The following is a 22,089-nucleotide window of genomic DNA, read 5'->3' as shown; positions in this document are numbered from 1 at the left end:
TCCTTTGGCACCGGTTGGTGATGATGCAAACATGTTGTCTAGATCATTCTGCCTTGGATTATGTGTTTTCCTTGTTGCTTTGTTATACAATAAGTGGAAAGACGGTCTGAATGGGTTAGACGATCAAGAGCAAACAATAATAACGTTCTGGAATTCATCAATCAAAGAACCAGATCGACAATTTAAAAGAATTGTTGTTGGGTACGTTTAATTTGAGATTTCGTACCAGTACCTACTCGTACAACTTAAAAAAATCATATTTATCTGCCTTCCACATATGTATTTATATACATACAATATTACTTGATATTAACATCAAATTATTTAATAAATAACATACCTCATGAAATGTTTCTAAATGGATAACTAGATATATAAGTACTTGCAGGGCTAGCGCTAGTCCATATAAACGGACTCCCAGAACCTTTGATAATTTTTGCTATGGCAGCTCTGGCAGTCCATATGCACCCCTTCATAAACATGGGTGCAGTTCAGCGCAGCGAATCCTTGCGCTTCACTAAACAGAGTTACAGAAGTCGTTCGAGACAAATTGAGGAAAATAATGAATAAACTTCATAACCATGTTAAATTTACCTGAATGGAAACCTACGGATGTTGCATGCATCCGATAAAAACACGACGATGTTTCAACACACTTTTCTCGCTGACATTGTTATGTTTAAATTTGAAACAGTGTATTCTGTATCGAATACCACATCGTTATCGACTTTTTGGCTCCAACACATAACCCGACGTACAAAATATTGGTGTAATGCGACCTGACCTATATTGGGTCAATTTTCCAATATCGCGGATACAGTGTACAAAACAAAACCTTAGTCAATACAAATCAATTATTTCTTGCTTAAATGGTACCATTTGGATGAGTTTGTGGTTTAGATAGGTAAATTTTAATAAGCTCTTGCAGTTTCAGTGTTCATTAACCTTTGAATAGTTGATAACATTTTGCACCCATGCACAAAAAGAGAGAGCGCATTGCAACTCTCAGCCTAAGCTGAGAGTTGAATTATTGCAACTTGGCTAGCGCTAGTCCATATAAACAGACTCCCAGAGCCTTTGATAATTTTTGCTATGCCGGCTCTGGGAGTCCATATGCACCCCTTCATAAACATGGGTGCAGTTCAGCGCTGTGAATCCGTGCGCATCACTAAACAGACGTCGTTCGAGACAAATTGAGGAAAATAATGAATAAACTTCATAAACATGTTAAATTTACCTGAATGGCAACCTACGGATGTTATCCTTTGCATGCACCCTATAAAAACACGATGATGTTTCAACACACTTTTCTCGCTGACATTTTATGTTTAAATTTGAAACAGTGTATTCTGTATCGAATACCACATCGTTATCGACTTTATAGGCTGGAGCACATAACCCGACGTGCAAAATATTGGTGTACTGCGACCTAACCAATATTGGGTCAATTTTCCAATATGGCGGATACAGCGTACAAAACAAAACCTAAGTCAATAAAATCAATTATTTCTTGCTTTAATGGTACTATTTGGATGAGTTTGTGGTTTAGATAGGTAAACTTTAATAAGTTCTTGCATTTTCAGTGTTCCTTAACCCTTGCATTGTTGATAACATTTTGCACCCATGGACAAGAGAGAGCGCATTGCAACTCTAAGCAGCCCATTGGGCTATAAAGCTTAGATTTGAATTAATGCAACTAGGCTAGCGCTGGCACAAATTTTTTTTGAGCCAACCAGTTTTCGTTTTTCGGAGCGCGAAAACTGGTTTTGAAATAATATATACTATCAACATTTTGATACTTCTTTTAATGGCAACAAGGACATATCATAATATAGCACAAAGTTTCAATATAGTAAATAATAATTATGTCAAAGTACAAACATAATTTATTTTATACATGTACATTTAAGAGCGGTGTCAATTGTCCCACATTTAAAATCCTAAAAATTAGGCCGGGGCTCTTGGGCTGAATGATCACCCCCCACCACACCAAGAGCCCTTACTAATTGTACTTTTTATAGTCTTTCCAATTACAATTTCTGGTGAATACAATTAGAAAAATTATAAACCACACTGTCCGTATCACTGCATATGTATTCGTCATTCTATTTTTTCTTTTAAGAACTTCGAAAATAAATTATAATTGACGAAAAATACTGTTTCCAAAAACGACAATCTGAAAAATTGTATGCGTTTTGCACATTAAATAAAATATGTATATTGTTCGACTGCAGAAAATGAAAACTAGTAACCAAGAAAATCCGTTATAAACATACAATAATATTGGGTTGACATAATATTGCTTTACAATAGCATGGTTTGTGAGTAAAAAAAACAACAAATTAATCACCTTTTAATTTCAATCAATAATTGGCAGAAAATTGTAACATCATCAACATAGAACTAATTATTTAAGTATCATCATTTAATTCAGATAAATAGTCAATAGAAAGGTGTAAAGTGATCAGCTTAGAAACAATTTATTTATTGTTAGGCTTCTTTTCATTTGTTTATATTTTAATACGACCCGATTATCAATGTAAAAACACTCTCCTCAGGATACATTGTACCTTGCCTTGACCTTTTGGTACAAGAGGCTCATGGCTTCAATGAATCTAACCTATGCCTCAATGAGGCTTCTAGCTTCAATTAAGCTGATGTTCGCCGCAATTGGGCTACTGACTACAGTTATGCCCCTTGTCATTTGACAGCAAGACATGTTTTTCTGGCAGCGATTTATTTTGCCGAATTGGTAAAAGTACCGATGATAAACCCAATTGGGAAAAATGTACGTAAAAAATCCTGAAATTGGGAAAATTCACGTTGTGGAGTCTTCATAAGTCTTCAAAAATGTTTAACTCAGCAACAGTGTAACTTTTAGTCTTTTCCATATGCGTCATTAGTTTAATGTATTAAGCATGCGCTGTTATTTTGTTATGGCTGAGCATTGAATGAATCTGTACAGTCTATTTACCATTGCTGTGTTCAAAATAGTATATTTTTATAATGCTCAGCTCTCAGATCTAATAATTATTTTATTGGTCATTTAATTGGTAAGTCCCCTTATACATGTAAGTCAGTGTTTTCTTTTCAGCTTTGATGTAAGATGCACCAAAACTGAAAACAATGTTTAACATTCATATCTCTCTTCTTTAATTCAACAGAACCAACTGTAACCTGGACTTGATAGTATCTGGTGTGGATTTGCTGCAAGCCCTTCATGAAGGACCTGGTGATCCACAAGACAGCGTCCACCTAGCAACTATTGATGACCTTGTCAACACCTTCACACTTTACTTTGTGAAGGGATCTGCAGCAGAGAGAGCTGTCACCAACGCTAAAGTCTTCAAGGAGATTATTCAGGCAGCTGAGAGTTTGCAAAAAAAGCATGTATGACAATTTCTAGCTTTTGTTAATTATTATAATACTTGGATCTTGAATGGTAAAGTATAGAGCGAGAAGTTCAACTTTGTCTCTCTTTGCGGTTTTAGATAAAATTCAGTCAAAAATATTGCCAACTGTAATCTTTTTGAATATAATTAGCTAAAACAATAGATGAGAATCATTTTCTAAAATTACAGTAACTCGTATTTTTTTATGGAAACAACTCTTCTATCATGATTATACCCCTGCAAAAGAAGTTTAACAGGGAGTATATTGGAATCATGCTGTAGGTTTGTCGTTTGGTTTATATAAAATGAAAGTTTGTGTACTACTTCTACATTTCTGAAGCAATTGAATAGAAACTTGAAATATATCATGTCCGTGAAATGTAGATGTGCAATACACATTTTTCACAAGTATTGATTCTCATATTTCTGAGTTATGTGCCTTTGAACCAAACCATGGTTATGGCTACATGTACTACCGGTATACATGTACCTGTTATAGAGTGATTCAGGTGGTTTTTATGCTGCAGGTAGGGTGGCATAAAGCTGTCGGACTGTCTGTCTGTCCATCTCTCGGTCCGTTGACCATTTTCTTGACTTTTGTCCTAAACGCTTTCAGATATTGACCTGATATTTGGTGTGTGAGTCCACCTACATGACTTACAGATGAAATTTGAATTTCATTACAGGCCATTGATTATTGGCAAAGTTATTTGCCTTGGACTTTTCTCTATAATAACCATTTTCCAGAGGGTTTTTACGAAACTATTTCAGATATTTAGCTGATTTTTGGTATGTGAGTCTACCTACTACATGTACTTGAAAGATAAAATAACTCACATTCTTTACTGTTTGGTTTTGAGAAAAAAAAGCATGAACAACAGCATACAGTGTTACCAAAATATAACAAGAAACATTAAACTGTTAATGATTGCTTTATTTAACAGTGTTAAAGTATAGGTAATAGGTATACCTTACTTTATCCAAGGTGGTGTTATTTCACTCGATAAATTAAGTTTTCAAAACTTCATACCAGCTTTGGAATGTGCACTCTCTAAGATCTGATATTTTTGCTCATTTCAGCACTATATTGGTGGCAATGCAGCTTTGATGGCGGTGAAGATTTCAGAGCTATACCCTGATGCGCAGGTACATAACAAATAATTATATAATGGTAATAACATGTATATGGTATTTTTAATGAGTGTCAACATTTAATTAATCTAAAAAATAAAGCTAAACTAGTTGAACCTTAGTATATATCAAATAGAGATCACTTTTATTCTGAATGTTCACGTATTTTTAACAGAAAATCAACAACACTGATTGTCCCTGACCAATATAAGTAAAAACAACACGATTTTTCCTAATGGGAAGGGTTCCGGCTCAATTGCCAATATAGTGAAAAAAACACTGCCTCTGGTTTCAGACCAGACCCAAACTAGGCCCTGATATTATTAGAACAAATGTACTTAGCATGTTTCAGTGTGAATCAGGAAAAACATTACTACTAATGTGTTAATAAGGTTTCACTAAAGCCATGTAAGGTAAACTGCCCTGGCCATATATTTTTTTAATAAACTTGAACCATATTCAACTTGATCAACATATAATTAGAAGAAATATTTTGAGCAAGTTCACAAAGATTATACAGAAAAAACGACCTAAAGCGTTCACATTGTTGCTGCTATAGCGCTCACAATGTTGCTGTATGTCCATATAAGGAAAACAACCCTTCCTCATTGGCTTGCAGCTATGTTTCTCAATGGACCAGATCCATATTCAAACCCAGCTGAGATATGGAAAACAAGAAATTGATCAAATCTTATTGGACAAAAATGTGACTACCTTAATATTAATAAGCTTTTTAATAATTTGACCAAGTGACCTTATCTGACCCAGTCTTGAACTTTCCAGACATAGTATTAAAATGAATGTTTTGACCAATTTTGTTAACATTTGACTACAAATGATGCCTCTAGAGTGTTCACATGACAAATGTCAATGACTGATAACGCAAGGTGAAAGACGGACAAAAGTCAATCACAAAAGATCACCATGTTCTCACGTGTGCTAAAACAAAAAATTCCACTACTTACTGATCTTTGTTGCCATGTAATGGGTCGGTTTATCCCAAGTCAATTTTTAAGGATTGCCCTATCAGTAATACTGGCAAATAACTATATCTTTTTTTGCTCTATTGATTGCTCAGGTGAGCTTTTGTGACCGGTCTTTGTCCGTCGTCCGTCCGTCGTCCGTCCACATTTGTTCTTAAACACTCTAGAGGCCACATTTATTGTCCGATCTTCATGAAACTTGGTTTGTCCCAATGATATCTCGATCGAGTTTGAAACTGGGTCATGCTGGGTCAAAAACTAGGTCACTAGGTCAAAAAAAAGAAAAACCTTGTTAACACTGTAGAAGTCACATTTCATGCCCAATCTTCATGTAACTGTGTCAAAATGTTTGCCTTAATGATATGTTGGTTGAGTTTAAAAGTGGTTCTGGTCCGTCGAAAAATATGGCCGCCAGTGGGCGGGGCCGTTTTCCTTATTTGGCTATAGAAAAACTTTGTAAACACTCTAGAAGTCACAATTTTTGCCCAATCATCATGAAAGTTGGTCAAAACATTGGTTTTATTGATATCTCGGACGAGTTGAAAATGGTCCAGATCGGTGAAAAAACATGGCCGACAGTGGGCGGGGCATTTTTCTCTATATGTATATAGTGAAAACATGTGAAAACTCTAGAAGTCACATTTTTGGCCCAATTTTCATGAGATATGGTCAAAATGTTTGCCTTAATGATATGTTGGTTGAGTTCAAAAGTGGTTTCGGTCCGATGAAAAATATGGCCGCCAGTGGGTGGGGCAGTTTTCCTTATTTGGCTATAGAGAAACCTTGTAAACACTGTAGAAGTCACAATTTTTGCCCAATCATCATGAAAGTTTGTCAAAACATTGGTTTTATTGATATCGCGGACGAGTTTGAAACTGGTCCAGATCGGTGAAAAAACATGGCCGCCAGTGGGCAGGGCATTTTTCTCTATATGTATATAGTGAAAACATGTGAAAACTCTAGAAGTCACATTTTTGGCCCAATTTTCATGAAATTTGGTCAGAACATTTGTTTTGTTGATGCAAGAGTTGAGTTCGAAAATGGTTCTGGTCAGTTGAATAACATGGCTGCCGGGGGGGGGCTGTTTTCTTATATTTATATAGTAAAAAAAGCTTGTGAACACTCTAGAACTCACATTATTTTCCCAATCATCATGAAACTTGGTGAAAAGATTGTTTTTATATATATCTCTGATGATTTCGCAAATGGTCCAGATCGGTAAAAAAACATGGCCACCAGGGGGGTGGGGCAGTTTTCCTTATGTGACTAGAGAGAAACCTTGTGATCGAACACTTTAGAAGTCACATTTTTTGCCTAATCATCGTGAAACTTAGTCAATACATTGGTTTTATTGATTTCTCGGACAAGTTGGAAAATGGCTCAGATAGGTAAAAAACACTTTTTAGCTCACCTGATTGCTCAGGTGAAGTTTTAGGATAGGTCTTTGTCCGCTGTCCGTAAACACTCTAGCATTCACATTTCTCAAGCATTCTTTATCAAAGTTGCTGAAAGATCTCCGTCAAGTTTGATAATGAGCAAAATCAATTAATTTATTGCCATAATTATTGCCCTTAGATTGTTCAAATTTTCATTATATTACATACAAAATCCTTGTAAACACTCTAGAGGTCACAATTTTGTTTCAGATTTTATGAATCTTGGTCATAATATTTATTTTTGTAAGCAAATTTTGATGTTTGGTAAGGGGGGTCAACTCAAAATATAGGTAACCAGGTCAAATCTTACAAAAACAAAAACACTCCATACGCCAGTGTTTTGGTTCAATAATGATGAAACTTGACCAGGATGTTTGTCTGGACAATATCTAGGTAAAGTTTGACATTTGGTAAAGATTGAAAAAACCGACTCCTCTCAGGTGAGCGAACTAGGGCCATCTTGGCCCTCTTGTTTTAACAAAGCAATGGCAAATTTATCATCCCCTCACATAGAGATTTGCTCTCAGATTACTTAAAATGAATCGATTTACATGAACCAATCCTTTTTAACCAGGTTTTCCGAAGGAAAAAACTGGTTATTAGATTGGCGAATGCGGGCGGGCTGGCGGGCGGGCGGAACAAGCTTGTCCGGGCCATAACTATGTCGTTCATTGTCAGATTTTAAAATCATTTGGCTATTTTGTTCACCATCATTGGACGGTGTGTCGCACGTAATTACCGCGATATCTCCAAGGTCAAGGTCACACTTTGAGTTCAAAGGTCAAAAATGGCCATAAATGAGCTTGTCCTGGCCATAACTATGTCATTCATTGTGAGATTTTAAAATCATTTGGCACATTTGTTCACCATCATGGGACGGTGTGTCGCACGAAAGAATCACGTCAATATCTCCAATGTCAAGGTCGCCACGACTAAAAATAGATTTTTTTAAAAACAAACTTACAAAGGGGGTTAATTTTGTTTGTTCATTTCAAAAGTTCAGTTTGAGTTTTCTCCCTTTATCAGATTTTTTTTCACAATGAAAACCTGGTTTTGTGACAATTTTGTCCCTTGTTTTCTTTTGTAGGTACAACTAGTGGGTCCGATAGGACCAGCTCTGAAAGATCTTATTCCTTCAAATATCATAGTGCCAGAAAACAGCCTTATTACAGAAGATGAAGTCCACTTAATAATGGAGTACGGACTCAATGAACAATGGGACAATCTTCGGTCACCGGTTGCAAACCGATTTATAACAAGCTACGATGAATCTAACTCCAAGCTGACCATGCTTAATAAGTTTTTCAAAAATCTTGGACCATTTAATCCGGATCTAGTCATACTAAGTGGTTTGCACCTTTTGGAAATGCAGACACATGCCTTTGTGTCAGATAAGCTTCAGGCAGTGAGGAATGGGCTAGGAGGAATTCCCCGTAATATACCGGTGCATTTGGAGCTGGCTAGCATGGCCAATAAAGACTGTGTGACACAAATAATGCAGATGGTGGGTGAAACGGCTGTTGAAAGGAAATGTTCTTGTAGCTTTAATGTTCAAATTACAAATAAATTGTTGCCTGTGTTAAAAAAAATCTATTAGTGTTTTATCTAAGCTAGTGAGGAATACTTGCTTTATCATTAAAGAAATGCGTGAAGTGCTCAAGATATATATACAATTACAAAATGAATCATTACAAACATATTACATTTGAATTTGTGCTTTAAACAGGTGTTGTTGTTGAATGGTTTTGTCTATATTGTTTTTTACTCTGTTACAGGTGGCTTCTGAAGTATCCTCTATAGGCCTGAACGAGCAAGAGCTTACATTTGCCTCCTATGTAGGTGGCGGGCCCCATGCTAGTTATTACAATGAACGGGAAGGACAACCTGAAATCCACAAAATCAGCGATATGGTTCTCTGGCTGTTAAAAACCTACGGTTATTCAAAGAAAAATCCAACGTCAAGGTTGACTCGAGTGCACTTCCATTCTCTCACATACCACATAATCGGTTCTCTGCCTGATGTTTGGTTCAACTCAGAATCAGCTGTTGCCGCAGGAACCAGAATAGCTGGGCGGCAAGCCTGTGATACCAAAGCATTGTCACCCGAGGACATAGAACTGCGTATACCAAAAACTTTCAAACTATTCTCAGGGAGCCATGATATCATTTTTGATGAAAATAATCCAGTATTTTCATGGGAGAAGGATGGTTTTCATTTTGTGTTCAGCCCAGTACTTGTTTGTATAAATCCTTCCAAAACTGTAGGTTTAGGAGATGCTATCTCAGCAACTGGTCTCATGTATTCTTCATTCAAGTTTTCGTGACCATGTTTTATAGCTTTTTGTTATTTGTGTATTTTGAGGTTTGAAGTGCCCCAGGTGGATTTACATGTATTATTCACAAATATATCAGTAAAATAATGATTCGGCACAAGTGTATTTTTATAATCTTAACTGGCTTGTTTGGTGTTCGTCAAAATGTGCTTAGCTATTAATTTTATGTGTTTGACACCACAGCAACAATACAGCTTTTTATATTTATGAGGTTATTGTTGTCCATGAAGCCAAATGGTTTTTAATAGAAGCATAAAACAGCTCATTCCTAGTGTTTTTCCCAGGCCATTTTAGCGTGGCGAAAAGCCACGCCGCCCTCCCGGATCGCCACGCTGCCCTTTTCAAAGGCAAATTTCGCCACGCGCCCTTTTTTCAAAGGCAAATTTCGCCACGCGCCCTTATCGATAACATCTTTATTGCCTTACGATTTTACTTGGTCCGCAAAATCAGCGTCCTTGATTGTCTGTGACGCTCCGACTGTGCTTGATTTACTCGAGAGACGTCAACGTCTAATCGACTATATTATTTGAGCAGATTTAATCTATTACAGTGCTCGATTTTTAGACTGCTCCAAAGCTGTGAATTAGTCATGCGTGAATAACCCCGTGTCAGTATCAATCGATAATGCCAGAGGCTATGTTATACCAAGCGTACTTACTTCGGAGACTTTTGATGAAAAACTCGATGTTATGCTCGTGGCAATTGTGCATTGCATGCATTATTCAGTTATATCAAAACATATATTTTTACGCATAATTACATTTAAAAACAAAAACAAATTTATTCTTTATTGCTTTCGTCTTAAAGATAATTAGATCTAATTATTGAAATAATTACTGAGACGTATACTAATTTAACAAAATGCGAATCGCGTATACGATTTAACGTTGCCATTCGCACCTGTCGCTTACATCATTTGACATTTGAACAACATGGCGGACTATACAGAATTAAAATGCGACTCGGCAAAAATTGCAAATAACGTCGTAAACGATCGAATTAACGATGTAGATTAAACATAAAGAAGGAATTAATGAAATGTCTGTGAAAATCAACGATGCATAAAAATGTTTTAGATAGCAACAACATTATTTATTTATTTGTAATCTACTTGGTGGATGTATGTCACGGAAACGAGTGTTTGCATATTGTTAGCGATCAATTTACTCGCAATGTTATTTTAAACATCTGGCAAGATTATTGTTAGAAAATGGGATAAGACAAATATGGTTTCAATTATATGTTAGTGGATCTGTGTATAATCAGATTCATATGCATATATTGCTTTATTATGTTTGTCGTGCTGTACAGTTTATTGAAACAGCATGGAACTTAAATGTACATTGCAAGGTAAATATATTAATATAAATCATAGTAAGTTTAATACATCAATTACCATTTCATGTGCTTGTTAATATGTTATTTTTTCCACAACTGCTTCAGATGCGATTACATGTTGCCCCGTAATTCAGGTATTCAGGGAACGTTTTTGCCCTTTTTTGCCTAAACTGCGCGCTAAAATGCCCTTTTTGAAAGTAATGCGCCATGCCCCTTTGCCCTCCTGGGAAAAACACTACATTCCTTTACTTCTTATTAATAGGGTAATAAGTCAAGTTTTTAGTAAATTTTGCGTAATGAACTATTGAGTATTGTCACTCCTTTAATATTTGACATTGTGGTCTTTTTTTATTTTTATTTTGAGACGTAAGAAACGGTTTTACGAAAAGTAGGTTTTACATTTTTCAACTTTGTTTTAATTTTTTTAGCAGACTCTAGCCTTTAAATCTATGAATACTGCTTAAACGACTGTTGTTAAATATTTATATCATTGATTATTTTCTTTGATGTTTATTTTCAAATTTTAAAGCCTTTTAGATTCTTAATGAAGCAATGATGTTGGGGGTAAAATACTGGTAATATTTATTGTGGGATTTTATCATGTGTTCCCATTGACTTGCATAATGTCCTGTTTTCTACACTAAAGATGGAACTGAAAAGGTGTTATTCGATGAATTGACATTTGACTTATTGTTGTTTAATGTACCAGTATTAACATTTTAAAAATTGTTTTTCAAGATATGTTTGTTTTAACGATTATCATGACAATCATTTTGAGTAATAGATAAACCAACTGAGGGCCCTATGACAAAATAGTGACCAGCCAAGCAGCCCCAATTGTGGGCTGTCTGTCTTGTCACTATTATGCCATTAGTCACAAGGTGGGTTTTTTGTACTTCTTATACTTTACTGAACACATTCATCATGTTTATCAACTTGTGAATAATGAACATTTTTAACAGCACTGTCACACATTGACAAAATTGTATAACACTGGGGGCAATATATAACCCATAGCATATTTACATTTTGAAGTTGGTTTCATATAAATTCTTTGATTTTAGATATATATTTTCAATTTTTAAGTAATAATTTCATAGTCTTAAACAAAAAACATCAAAAAACTATGGAGCTATGGCTTTAAGCACAGAAGCTGTGTGTAACTCAGGCAGTGGTGTTATACTTCAATATGAAGCATTCTGTCCATATAAGAACAAGTGACAAATCCATATACACTTTGTTGCTTCTATCGTTAGTTATGGACTGAATCTGTAAGGTACAATATTTAAATATAAAAAGGTTAATTTTAGTATAAAGAATTTTTCCAAAATATTTTCCTGTAGTTTTCAAAAATCTCCTTGTTCTATTTTTCCATTTTGATTTGCATAACATTTTTACTGAGCATAATTGTACCAAACAATTTTACCAAATTACCACTTACAGCAGATTTTAGTGAATGGTGTATGGTTTTGTTAGCCTCTACTGGCCAGAGGCCAGCGGGGCTTATGTCATGGTCCTGTGTCTGTCGTGCGTGCGTGCCTTAACTTTTCCTTAAAACATCTCCTAAACTACTGGTCCAATTCTGATAAAATTTCTCAGGAATGTTCCAGGGGTGAACCTCTTGCAAAGTTGTTCAAATAATGCCCCGGGGGTCAAATTAGACCCTGCCCCGGGGTCACAAAAATGAAAATTTGCTTATATAAGGCCTATTTTGTGAAAACTTTCAAAATCTTCTTGTCCATAACCATTGGGCCTAGGGCTATCAAATTTGGTATGTAAAGACATCTAATAGTCCTCTACCAAATTTCTTCAAATAATGCCCCGGGGGTCAAATTTGACCCTTCCTCGGGGGTCACAAAATTGAACATATGCTTATATAAGGCCTATTTTGTGAAAACTTTCAAAATCTTCTTGTACATAACCATTGGGCCTAGGGCTATCAAATTTGGTATGTAAAGACATCTAATAGTCCTCTACCAAATTTCTTCAAATTATGCCCCTGGGGTCAAATTTGACTCTTCCTCGGGGGTCACAAAATTGAACATATGCTTATATACGGCCTATTTTGTAAAATCTTTCAAAATCTTCTCGTCCATAACCATTGGGCCTAGGGCTATCAAATTTTGTATGTATAGACATCTAATAGTCCTCTACCAAATTTCTTCAAATTATGCCCCTGGGGTCAAATTTGACCCTGCCCCAGGGGTCACAAAATTGAACATATGCTAATATAAGGCCTATTTCGTGAAAACTTTCAAAATCTTCTCGTCCATAACCATTGGGCCTAGGTCTATCAAATTTGGTATGTAGAGACATCTAATAGTCCTCTACCAAATTTCTTCAAATTATGCCCCTGGGGTCAAATTTGACCCTGCCCCGGGGGTCACAAAATTGAACATATGCTCATATAAGGCCTATTTTGTGAAAACTTTCAAAATCTTCTCATCCATAACCATTGGGCCTAGGGCTACCAAATTTGGTATGTAGAGACATCTAATAGTCCTCTACCAAATTTATTCAAATTATGTCCCTGGGGTCGAATTTGACCCTGCCCCGGGGGTCACAAAATTGAACATATGCTTATATAGGGTCTGTTTTGTGAAAACTTTACAAATTCTCTTGTCCATAACCATTGGTCCTAGGGATACCAAATTTGGTATGTAGTGACATCTTATAGTCCTCTACCAAGTTCTTCAAATTATGCCCCTGGGGTCAATTTTGACCCTGCAGCGAGGGTCACAAAATTGAACATATTCTTATATAAGGCCTATTTTGTGAAAACTTTAAAAATCTACTTGTCCATAACTGTATGGCATAGGGCTAACAAATTTGGTATGTAGTGACAATTAATAGTTCTCTTCTTAGTTTGTTCAAATTATGCCCCTGGGGTCAAATTTGAAACTGCCCCGGGGGTCACAAAATTGAATATATGCTTATAAAGGTCTTATTTTTTGAAAACTTTAAAAATCTTCTTGTCCATAAACATTGGGCCTAGGGCTACCAAATTTGGTATTTAGTGACATCTTATAGTCCTCTACCAAGTTTGTTCAAATTATGCCCCTGGGGTCAAGTTTGACCCTGCCCAGAGGGTCACAAAAATGAACATATGCTTATATAAGGCCTATTGTGTGAAAACTTTAAAAATCTTCTTGTCCATAACCGTATGGCATAGGGCTACCAAATTTGATATGTAGTGACATGTTATAGTTCTCTTCTTAGTTTGTTCAAATTATGCCCCTGGGGTCAAATTTAAAATGCCCCGGGGGTCACAAAATTGAATATATGCTTATAAAGGGCTTATTTTGTGAAAACTTTAAAATCTACATGTCCATAACCATTGGGTCTAGGGCTACCAAATTTGGTATGTAGTGACATCTTAAAGTCCTCTACCAAGTTTGTTCAAATTATGCCCCCGGGGTAAATTTGACCCTGCCCTGGGGGTCACAAAGTTGAACATACGCTTATATAAGGCCTATTTTGTGAAAACTTTAAAAATCTTCTTGTCCATAAACATTGGGCCTAGGGCTACCAAATTTGGTATGTAGTGAAATCTTATAGTTCTCTACCAAGTTTGTTCAAATTTTATCCCTGGGGTCAAATTTGACCCTGCCCCGGGGATCACAATATTGAACATATGCTTATATAAGGCCTATTTTGTGAAAACTTCAAAAATCTTCTTTGTCAATAACCATAAGGCCTAGAGCTACACAATTTGGTATGTATTGACATTGTATAGTCGTCCACTTAGTTTGTTCAGATTATGCCCCAGGAGTCAAATTTGACCCTGCCCTGGGGGCCACAAAATCGATTACATGTATATGCTTATATAGTGCCTATTTTGTGAAAACTTTAAAAATCTTCTTGTCCTTAACCATAAGGCATAGGGCTACCAAATTTGGTATGTAGTGACATCTAATAGTTCTCTACCAAGTTTCTTCAAATTATGCCCCTTGGGTCAAATTTGACCCTGCCCGGAGGGTCACAAAACTGAACATACGCTTATATGGGGCCTATTTTGTGAAAACTTTAAAAATCTTCTTGTCCATAACCATTGGGCCTAGGGCAACCAAATTTGGTATGTAGTGACATCTAATAAACCTCTACCAAATTTGTTCAAATAATGCCTCTGGAGTCAACTTTGACCCTGCCATGGGGGGTCACAAAATTGAATAAACACTTAAAAAGCGCCTATTTTGTGAAATCTTTAAAAATCTTCTTGTCGAAAACCATTCAGACTATGGCTACCAAATTTGTAATGCAGTAACATCGTATAGTCCTCTACCAAGTTTGTTCAAATTATGCCCTTAGGGTCAAATTTGACACTGACCCGTGGGTCACAAAATTGAACATTATATACGCTTATATCTTGCTTATTTTGTGAAAACTTTTACAATATTCTTGTCCTTAACTCTAGGACCTAGGGCTACCATATTTTGTATGTACATGTAGTGAGATATAGTAGTCCTCTACAAAGTTTGCTCAAATTATTCCCCTGGGGTTAAATTTGACCAAGCCCAGGGGGTCACAAAAGTGTACATGTGCTTAAATAGGGCCTATATTTATGTATTTGCACATGCAGAGAATATTTGTTTCAGCCTTTTTTCAGCAGTGGAGCGATACAGGGCCATCATGGCCCTCTTGTTTCGCTTTGTATGAGAACATGTTTAAAACTAATTGTTTGAGAGTAATTTCAAAATCTGTTGCTTAAATGTATTCTATGTTGTGTCCAGCCATCATATAAATCCATGCACCAGCCTATGTGATAATTTGTATGTACTTGACCATGACTTACTGAATAAAATGGCTAATAATGAGAAAAGTTTTGAAAATATTTGCCTCAAATTAGCTAAAGAAACTTCAGTGTACAGTTTATTATGCTCCCCCAAAATGTATTTTGGGGGGAGCATATAGTCGCTGCTTCGTCTGTCCGTCCGTGCACAATTTTTGTCCGGGCTATTTCTCAGCAACTAATGACCGGAAGTCAATGAAACTTTATGGGAAGCTTCACTACCAAGAGGAGATGTGCATATTATCAGTGGGTCGGATGATTTTTCACAGAGTTATGGCCCTTTGAAATTTTCCATTAACTGTACATATAGTGCAATTCTTGTCCAGGCTATTTCTCAGCAACTATTGACCGGAATTCAATAAAACTTTATGGGAAGCTTCACTACCAAGAGGAGATGTGCATATTATCAGCGGGTTCTGGTCGGCTGATTTTTAGCTCCATTGGCCAGAGGCCAGCGGGGCTTATGTCATGGTCCTGTGTCCGTCATGCGTGCGTGTGTGCGTCCGTCCGTGCGTTAACTTTTTTAGCTCCACTGGCCAAAGGCCAGCGGGGCTTATGTCATGGTCCTGTGTCCGTCATGTGTGCGTGCGTGCGTGCGTTAACTTTTTCTTTAAACATCTTCTTCTCCTTAACTACTGGTCCAATTCTGATGAAATTTCTCAGGAATGTTTCTGTGGTGAACCTCTTTCAAATTTGTTCAAATTATGCCCCTGGGGTCAAATTTGACTTTGCCCCTGGGGGTCAAAAAATTGAAAATTTGCTTATATAAGGCCTATTTTGTGCAAACTTTATAAATCTTCTTGTCAAGAACCATTGGGCCTAGGTCTACCAAACTTGGTATGTAGTGACATCTTATAGTCCTCTACCAAGTTTGTTCAAATTATGCCCCTGGGGTCAAATTTTACCCTGCCCCGGGGGGGTCAAAAAATTGAACATTTGCTAATATAAGGCCTATTTTGTGCAAACTTTAAAAATCTTCTTGTCCATAACCGTATGGCGTAGGGCTACCAAATTTTCTATGTAGTGACATCTTATAGTCCTCTACCAAGTTTGTTCAAATTATGCCCCTGGGGTCAAATTTGATCCTGCCCCGGGGGGTTAAACAATTGAAAATTTGCTATATAAGGCCTATTTTGTGCAAACTTAAAAAATCTTCTTGTCCATGACCATTGGGCCTAGGGCTACCAAATTTGCTAAGTAGTGACATCTTATAGTTTTCTACCAAGTTTGTTCAAACTATGCCCCTGGGGTCAAATTTGAACCTGCCCCAGGGGGTTAAAAATTGAAAATTTGCTTTTATAAGGCCTATTTTGTCCATAACCATTGGGCCTAGGGCTACCAAATTTTCTATGTAGTGACATCTTATAGTCCTCTACTAAGTTTGTTCACATTATGCCTCTGGGGTCAAATTTGACCCTGCCCTTGGGGGGTTAAAAAATAGAAAATTTGCTTATATAAGGCCTACTTTGTGCAAACTTTAAAAATCTGTTTAACCATAACCATTGGGCCTAGGGCTACCAATTTTGCTATGTATTGACATCTTATAGTCTTCTACCAAGTTTGTTGAAATTATGCCCCTGGGGTCACATTTGACCCTGCCCCGGGGGGTCAAAAAATTGAACATTTGCTTATATAAGGCCTATTTTGTGAAAACTTTAAAAATCTTCTTGTCCATAACCATTGGGCCAAGGGCTACCAAATTTGGTATGTAGTGACATCTTATTGTCCTCTACTAAGTTTGTTCAAATTAAGCCCCTGGGGTCAAATTTGACCCTGCCCCGGGGGGTAAAAAAATTGAAAATTTGCTTATATAAGGCCTATTTTGTGAAAACTTTATAAATCTTCTTGTCCATAACCATTGGGCCTAGGGCTACCAAATTTGGTATGTAGAGACATCTAATAGTCCTCTACCAAATTTATTCAAATTATGTCCCTGGGGTCGAATTTGACCCTGCCCCGGGGGTCACAAAATTGAACATATGCTTATATAGGGTCTGTTTTGTGAAAACTTTAAAAATCTTCTTGTCCATAACCGTATGGCATAGGGCTACCAAATTTGGTCTTATTGTCCTCTACCAAGTTTGTTCAAATTAAGCCCCTCGGATCGAATTTGATTGTTCCCCAGGGGTCACAAAATTGAACATATGCTTATATTGGGCCCATTTTGTGCAAACTTTAAAAATCTATTTGTCCATAACCATTGGGCCTATTTCTACCAAATTCGGTATTTAGTGACATTTAATAGTTTTCTACCTAGTTTGTTCAAATTATGCCACTGGGGACAAATTTGACCCTGGCCTCGGGGTCACAAAAATGAACATATGCTTAAACAGGGATGTAAAATAGACATTATACATCCCTGGCTTAAATAAGGCCTATTTTGTGCAAACTTTAAAAATCTTCTTTCTCATAATTATAGAGCCTAGGGCTACTAAATTTGGTGTGTAGTGATATGTAATAGTCCTCTACCAAATTTGTTGAAATTATTCCCCTGGGCTCAAATTTGACCCTGCCCCGAGGGTCACAAAACTGAACATATGACGTTTACCAGGGGAGATTACTGCGGCCGCGTGTCTGTGACCAACAACAACAACAACATCTTGTAAACATGAGATAAAACCCTGTCATTTAGTGCCATTTTAGATCAGATGGTGACTGCTTACAGAGGAATTGAAGTAAGAAAAATTGTTATGAATGTTTTTCTTATAAACTGAAAAAAGTCGAGTTTTATTTAAATATGTCGAAAGTGAACATATATTCGGATAACAATATTTCGGATGACATGTTAATTTCATGTCTTTTTTGTAGTGTTTAAACCAGTTTAATAATATCTTATTGATTTTTAAAACACAACTTCCATGAACATAATTATTTAAAGAAAAGTCAATATATGATACTGTGGAGTGTAACCTGTGCGAGGTGTCGGATGCTCCCAAAAATGTGCTCCAGAATTTTCGGAATTTAAAATTAATTTAACAATGTTTTAAGTGCGCCAGAATAACAACAATGTGCGGGGTCGTTCTATGAACACTATTCCACCAGTGGACTATAAAGTTTTCAGGACATTTTGTGTTTTTCAATATTCTTTTGGACTCAAAGTTTTGCCGCCATTACCCCACCCACCAGCTAACACAGCGAGCGGTGCGCGAACACGAGGGCAAGATGGCCGCCTTCAGGGAAGTGAACTTTAATCTTACTTTTTGTGCAGTAGTAGTTTTCTTTATTGCTATCTCATGCAATATTAGTAGCCCATATGAAATATCCAACCAGGACTCGGAAACAACCAGTTTATTTAATCTGTGTACTTCATTGAAACTTAGAAGGCCATGTACTCTGCATTTTAAAAATTAACTGAAGTCGTGTGTGCTTATATATTTGTTATTAATACAATCCGGAGATATTGAAACCAACCCAGGCCCAGTTAAATATCCATGTGGAATTTGTCATAAAAATGTAGGCTGGAACTCCAAAGCCATCCAATGCGACGGCTGTGACATTTGGTACCATGCAAAATGTGCAAACATAGGACCTGACTCGTTTACGGCACTTAATCAGTCAAATGTATCTTGGATTTGTTTACTTTGCGGAATCCCTAACCTCTCGTCATCCCATTGTATTGACTTAGATAGCTTCGCCATAGAAAACCCTTTTTAACCATTGAACCCAGATATACTACCTACAGAACACAGCAGTGTAGGGCCTTATACTACGAACAAGGCATATTATTCATCAACCCCTAAGCGCGGTAACATCACACAGGACATAACCTCCAACATTTCAAAGATCACGATCGACACTATTTCTTCGCACTCAAATAGCATAGAAAGCGAACCAACATCATCATACCTAGGTACCTCTTATGTCCCTGAACCATCCAGTGAGGACAGTAACAGTAACCATCAAGACCCGATCACGCAAGCAGATAAAACTACATGTATCTTAGATTGCTCGTAATAAACTTTCAAAGTGTACAGAACAAGAGAGCGGAACTTTATAACATCATATCGAGCTGTGCAGCCGATATAATCATAGGCTCGGAAACCCATACTAACAGTGAATACTTAAACGCAGAAATCTTACCGCCTAACATACCAGCTGAACATGAATACCAAATTTTTAGGAAAGACAGGAAGGAACTTATTGACAAAGGCGGCGGAGGCGTCATGATAATGGTACGACCAGAACTACCCGCTGAAGAATGTTTAGACTTAGACTCTAACTGTGAAATCATATGGACCAAAATCACAACATCGGTTAACGAAACGGTACTTGTCGGCGCATTCTACAGAGAACCAAAATCCAAAGCAGATGCACTAGATGAACTAAACAAATCATTATCCTTCATACAAAACAACCAAAACTACAAAAACATGAAAATATTTTTAGGAGGCGACTTTAACCTTGGCGACATCAATTGGGATGTAGGTGGTACATGCGTTGGAGCAAGAGACAAGGCTCAGTGTGATAAGCTAATCCAGATAAGCTCTAATAATTCACTCGAGCAGATTAACACTCTACCAACCCGACAAGGCAGGATACTAGACCTATTACTTACAAGTCATCCAACCCTAATACAACGCCATATCACCTGCCCTCCGATTGGATTGAGCGATCATGATATTCTATCAGTTATTACCAGCATTAAACCGATTATTAGCAAGAAAGCCACGAGAACTATCTTTAATTACAAAGAAGCAGATTGGATTAAAATCCGGAAAGATATGTCAGATTTTAGTGTTAACTACCTTCAAACGGCTTCATCAAAAAAAGTAGAAGAAAACTGAACTTATTTCAAAGACGCATTATTCTCAACCATGGAAAGAAACATCCCGAAAAAAGTACTGAAAGGAAAACCAGACATACCATGGATAACACATAAATTGAAACGGATGATAAATAAAAAGCAAAAACTGTACAATAGGGCCAGGGAATCTCAAAGCAACGAAGACAAAGAAACATTTCAAAAATATAGAAAAACTGTCAGAAATGAACTACATACATCTTACTACAACTACATCAGTAGGCTAATTGACCCAGAAAATGACAAAGCGGGTAAAAACTTTTAAAAATATATTAAATCCAGGAAACAGGACACTATGAGCATTGGAACCTTAAAAAACAACGGACGGATTGGTGAAAGCGCGAAAGACAAAGCCGAGATGCTTAACGAAAAATTCTGCTCTGTATTTACAAACGAAGACCTTGATAACATTCCAAATAAAGGTTGTTCACCACACCCAACCATGCCAAATATTCAAGTTACAGCCCAAGGGGTATTAAACTGCATCAAACGACTAAACGTAAAAAAAAAGCAAGTGGTCCAGACAAAATGCCAATCATAGCACTAAAAGAAACATCGGAAGTAATAACTCCAATACTACAAAACCTTTACCAACAATCTCTAGACACCCACGATATACTAAAAGAATGGAAACAGGCCAACATTGTACCTATCTTCAAAAAAGGAGACAGAACAAAACCGTCAAATTATAGACCTGTTAGTCTGACAGCAGTCGTCTCAAAAATGCTTGAACATATAGTTGTCTCTCAAATTATGAAACATCTAGATATTAACAACATACTTCATGAAAACCAACACGGGTTCCGCACTAAAAGATCTTGCGAGACACAATAACTACTGACAACTTATGAAATTTCCAAACATATGAACCAAGGTCTTCAGGTAGACATGGCGATACTCGATTTTGCTAAAGCGTTCGACAAAGTCCCTCATCGTAGACTAGCCGAAAAAATGTCCTTTTATGGCATACGTAACAACACCTTGTCCTGGGTGAGCAATTTCTTAAACGACCGATTACAGCAAGTTGTCATAGATGGCGAATCTTCTAACCTATCCAAGGTAACTTCAGGCGTGCCGCAGGGAACCGTTTTAGGACCAACATTATTTCTTTTGTTCATAAACGACATTGCCACAAACATTTCTTCATCTATTCGTCTATTTGCCGACGACTGTGTTGTATATACACCAATAAGATCCAAAGATGATCATTGTCTACTTCAGAACGACTTAAACACCCTAGTCAACTGGAGTACTACCTGGCAAATGCAATTTAACATTGACAAATGTGCAATCATGAACATAACTACAAAGAGAAACATCTCAAAATTCGACTATAAAATGCAAGGAACGTCACTTGAAATTGTTAAAAACCACCCCTACTTGGGAGTTGAACTCAATGAAAAACTGAAATTTAATCTACACATCGACAACATCACCTCAAAGGCCTCCAGTGCCTTAGGTTTCTTGAAACGCAATCTAAGACATTGTCCTAAACGAGTCAAAGAACGCGCCTACCACACACTAGTGAGACCGAAATTGGAATACAGCTCTACAATTTGGAATCCTCAACAAAAAACACAGTGTCACAAATTGAACAAATCCAACGTAATGCCGCCAGATTCGTACTTGGCAAACCGTTTAATTACCAGAACCCTAGTAGTGTAACATCTATGATCCAGGAGCTGAATTGGCCTTCTTTGGAAAAACGAAGATACAACGCTGACTTAGTTCTTATGTATAAAGTTGTGCACAACTTAGTTGCAGTTCCAACATCTATTCTGCCTGTTCCATCAGCTCGACATCAGATGAAATTCATTCCTTATCACTGTAAGATAAATGCTTATCAACATTCCTTCTTCCCGCGAGTTATTGTCCCGTGGAATCGC

General features: G+C 36.9%; 1 protein-coding gene across 1 annotated transcript; it reads left to right on the top strand.

Moving 5' to 3' along the window:
* The first annotated feature begins 4 nt into the window (after positions 1-4).
* On the top strand, positions 5-15,432 carry LOC127879245 (ADP-dependent glucokinase-like). Its single transcript, XM_052426003.1, has 5 exons — positions 5-201; positions 3,165-3,390; positions 4,473-4,538; positions 8,030-8,446; positions 8,718-15,432. Exons 1-5 carry the CDS (start codon positions 32-34, stop codon positions 9,264-9,266), a joined length of 1,428 nt encoding a protein of 475 aa, XP_052281963.1. The 5' UTR covers positions 5-31; the 3' UTR covers positions 9,267-15,432.
* Positions 15,433-22,089: the final 6,657 nt, after the last annotated feature.

Source organism: Dreissena polymorpha, chromosome 4, assembly GCF_020536995.1.
Source record: "Dreissena polymorpha isolate Duluth1 chromosome 4, UMN_Dpol_1.0, whole genome shotgun sequence".
In the NCBI taxonomy this organism is placed as follows: Eukaryota; Metazoa; Mollusca; class Bivalvia; order Myida; family Dreissenidae; genus Dreissena; species Dreissena polymorpha.
The sequence above is the reverse complement of the archived record's forward strand: the minus strand, read 5'-3'. Positions and strand labels throughout refer to the sequence as shown.